The sequence below is a fragment of the Phytophthora parasitica genome, assembly GCF_000247585.1.
Source record: "Phytophthora parasitica INRA-310 unplaced genomic scaffold supercont2.102, whole genome shotgun sequence".
NCBI lineage: Eukaryota > Oomycota > Peronosporomycetes > Peronosporales > Peronosporaceae > Phytophthora > Phytophthora nicotianae.
The window spans coordinates 71,528-75,297 of NW_008649088.1; the positions used below are offsets into that span (position 1 = coordinate 71,528).

A 3,770-nucleotide genomic window follows, 5' to 3' on the forward strand; every position below is an offset into this window, starting at 1 on the left:
TCGTGCCTTTCAGTAATTATGCCGCTATTATTCTGCATAATTGTGTTCCCTTCTCAACCTTAATTATGCCCTATGGCCGGCTAATTGCATGTTAACCCCTTGATTACTGCAAAAATCGGGCCGACAGCCACTTAATTTTATGCCGTAACTTACAACATAATTTAACCTTCACATTTGTATAGGCAGGTCCTTTCCACAAGGATACACACTAGGATGGGACTATTAGTTGGTAGAGGTTTCTACGTATTAAGTCGTAAAACTTACGACGTAAATGCGCTCAAAATGACCGGTTTGCAGCAAGTTACAGCATAGGCATCCCAGCTGATTGTGAAAAGGGATCCGGATGTGGTTATAGCATAACCAATAAAAACACAAAAACTAGGCAAAGACCAATAGTCAATTTGAAGTTCAAAAAAGAAGCTAATGGCGTGCTAATCTTGGGAGCCTTACCAGCTCATTCTTCTTTCTTCTCTTCTTGTGGCTCCCGCCTGGTACTCTTGTGCACGCCTGCTGCCTTCGGTGCGCGGCGGAGAACGACGCGTTTTCCAAGGTGACTCGGTATCGCGGCTCCACATTCAAAGTCGTCGTGCCACACTTGAAAGCACGTCGTGTCGGTGCCCCTGCGTGCCTTAGGGCACAAGAAGAACTTGGCGTCTCCCTTGGAGCAGTCCTCGCAGTAGAACGTAGTTTGGAAGCTCTTTTTCTGCTCCCCACGGTACAGGGAGCAGACCTTGCACGCGCGCTGGCGTCGCTTCTGGACGCCGGAGACGACGACCCAATCGTCGAGCTGCTTCAGCTGGTGGGAGGTCTTACGGCGGCGCTTACGATTGCACGGTGACTTCTCCGGCGTGCTTAGCGTGAAGTAGTCGTCCGTCACTTGTAGTAGCTGCTTGTGCAGCATCTTGAACCATTCGAGACGCTTGACTGGGGTTGTACCTCTAATTCGAGACGCTTCCTTGTGCGTTATATATGCGTTGACCAATGCGAGGTCGAACAGCCCTAAAAATAGGCCCTTGTAGTACTTGCGAAATCTAAAGGCAGTTTGCACAGAGTACGTCTGGAGGCGGAGTTGATCATGCACATCAACTCCGCCCATCCAGCGTTGGTAGTCCGTCACCAACTTGGGGCAGGGAAACGTGGACTGCCCCGCTGCCTTCAAGTTCCGTCTGATCTTGTCCTCAGCCATAGACACACCCGTTGCCAGGTAGTGTACAGGCTTGCGGTCCCACCAATGACAGGCAACCATGGTAGGCACCGCGACTGAGCGAGAAAACTTGAATGACCCACGATTAATCGAGCTCGGGCGCGTCTTGCGCTTCTCCACAACCTCCTTGTCGAACCCCAGCCTTGATGTCATGATGGTACCCACCATGTACACTGACATCGAGAGTAGTTGGAGTGCGAGCGCCACGGAAGTGTAAAACCTATCCACAACAATGATTCGGAACCCAGCGTAGGTTTCACCAAGCACTGCTTTCAAATTACGGATAACCGCTGCAGCTCCTGTCTTGTGATCAAACACTTGTTGTGCTGAATCTTGGGCTTGGCGCTTTCCAACATATACTTCAAACCTAAAGCAAGAAGTTGCAGCATAAAAATTTAGATAAAACACCTAAGCTGCAAGTTACGACTTAATTGAAAAAAGCAAAAAAAAAAATCGAACCTATGGCAGTACGCAGTGCGGGAGTCGCACGTCATGAACATCTTGGTTCCATACCGATGTGGCTTATCCGGCATGAACATCCGAGTGCTGTTCCGCTTCGATGTAGCAGGTAGAACACCTTCATCAAAGGATATAACATTAGATACACTCCACGCTTTCAAAAACCGGTCTTGGATCACATCCACGACTGCTCGAAGCTTCCACAGCTTGTCTCGCTTGTTTGCTGCGTCGTTGTTGCAGAAGTGCAAGTCACTCAATATTGATGTACACCGATTGCGTGCGAGGAATTGCCCGAAAGTACCACTAGGAAGTGCACCATCACCGACCATAGCCCAATGGTCGGAGAATGGCCGAGTCGGGCTCAGCATGTGAGCCACTAGTAGACCCATCACTTGCAGGATCTCGCGTGGCGAGTAGTCAGGCTCCGCCCGTAAACGCCTCCGAATATCACGCAATGATTGTCCACCTTGTCCTTCGCGCACAAGCCGTGCACGCTCCAATTTCGCCTTCTCATCCAGCTTTGTGTACTTGTAGCGATTTGTCTCACGCGTGATGTAGGTCCAAAGCTTCTTAGGCATAAAGAAAAGCAGCAAATCCAGCGGTGAATCCGTCTTGGACATGATCTCAACCGAAGGTCTCGCGACATCGCGCGACAGACCATCGAATGAGCTGGCATTGCTTTCGAAATGCGTAGATGGTGTCGTCCACGCCATCGAGCGCAGCGTGCTTTGGTCCATGTCTTCAATAGCTAACGAACCACCCAAACAATCAATAAAAGCTGCATCCATGAGTTCGGAGGTTTCATCTTCGTCGGAGGATACGTCTGCGTCAGGCTGTTGGGTCGTAACATCGTCTTCACCCGACGAGATTGTGCCGTCGGACGACGAATCAATGCTCTCGTAGTCATCTTCAACATCGTCGTCTTTCATAACGTTCACATCGTCTGGATTCGGGGGCACCAATGGGTTTGCAGGGTCGGTGACGACTGGTTCCCGAGTAGGCATGGTCGGGGTCACGGGATCTGTAGGAGGACTGGTTGCCGGAAAACTCGATGCCAACGGGGGTGCATCGCAAAGTGACGCCATCATCACTGCAGCCTCCTCTTCTTCGCTCTGTGCTCCTCCAAACATGGCATCTACAGTGTTTGCTGATAGTGCTACGGTAGTGTCAATCTGCGAAGCCGTAACGATGTCGTGCTCATCATCGTTATCTTCCGTTGCTGTATTCAGCTTGCACGCCTCCTCCTCGCTATCAGATCCAAAGAGACTCTCTAGTCTTCTGGTCACGCTCTCGCCTTCGCGGTTGACCAAGTCTTCGTGGTTGACGTCTTGACGGCTGGCCTCGTCCTTACGGTTGGCTTCGTCCTCACGGTTGGCTTCGTCCACACGGTTGGCCTCGTCTTCACAGTTGGTATCGTCTTCACTGGCTTCGAGGTTGGCGGCGGTCGCCACAATACCTTTCGCTACAGCGTACTTCACGACAGCGGCCTCACCTAATGATAAACAACACAGCACATCCAGACATACAAGTTAAACAACACTGATATAAACATAATACATAACAATGCTACCTGTAAACATATTCACGCCTTCAACGGGGCTGTCCTTTGCCGCTTCTGGACTGTAGTACGACCACGACATTTGCAATCGCGTAGGACGCTTGGATGTCCAGCCTTCCGCGGTGAGCTGCCTCCACAGGGTCGTGAAGTTAACGTCTCGAACGTCGACATTAGCGGAGACTTCGGGGGCGGCTTGAGCCTGGGCCTTCGTACGGGTGCTGACTCGGTATGGCATCGTCAAAGCAAAATCTGCAATGAAGGATGCGAACCACCGGTTGGTGGAGCTCATATAAAATACGGTTCCAAAGAGTGGGATGTGAACCCAGTTGCTACCTTTTTTTTCCCGGCCGATGGCTACCTCTCCCAGCTTATATTGTTTTCGACGGAAAAATCACTTGATTAAAGTATTGGTTCGCGAGATCGGAGCCATTTTCTGTTTAAATATATTTTAAAGTCGTAACTTACGACTTAATTTCGCGACTAAGTTGTAAGTTACGACGTTGGTAACCAAGGGGTTAATTATGGGTTGTCTCATTCAGGGCGGGTTTG

The 3,770-nt window shown here is 50.3% G+C and overlaps 1 protein-coding gene across 1 annotated transcript; it reads right to left on the reverse strand.

The window, feature by feature from the left end:
- Positions 1 to 379: 379 nt before the first annotated feature.
- On the reverse strand, positions 380 to 3,456 carry PPTG_19028 (hypothetical protein; the record flags this gene model as incomplete). Its single annotated transcript, XM_008917436.1, has 3 exons — positions 380 to 1,571; positions 1,664 to 3,155; positions 3,234 to 3,456. 3 exons carry the CDS (start codon positions 3,454 to 3,456, stop codon positions 455 to 457), a joined length of 2,832 nt encoding a protein of 943 aa, XP_008915684.1. The 3' UTR covers positions 380 to 454.
- Between the last annotated feature and the right edge of the window lie 314 nt (positions 3,457 to 3,770).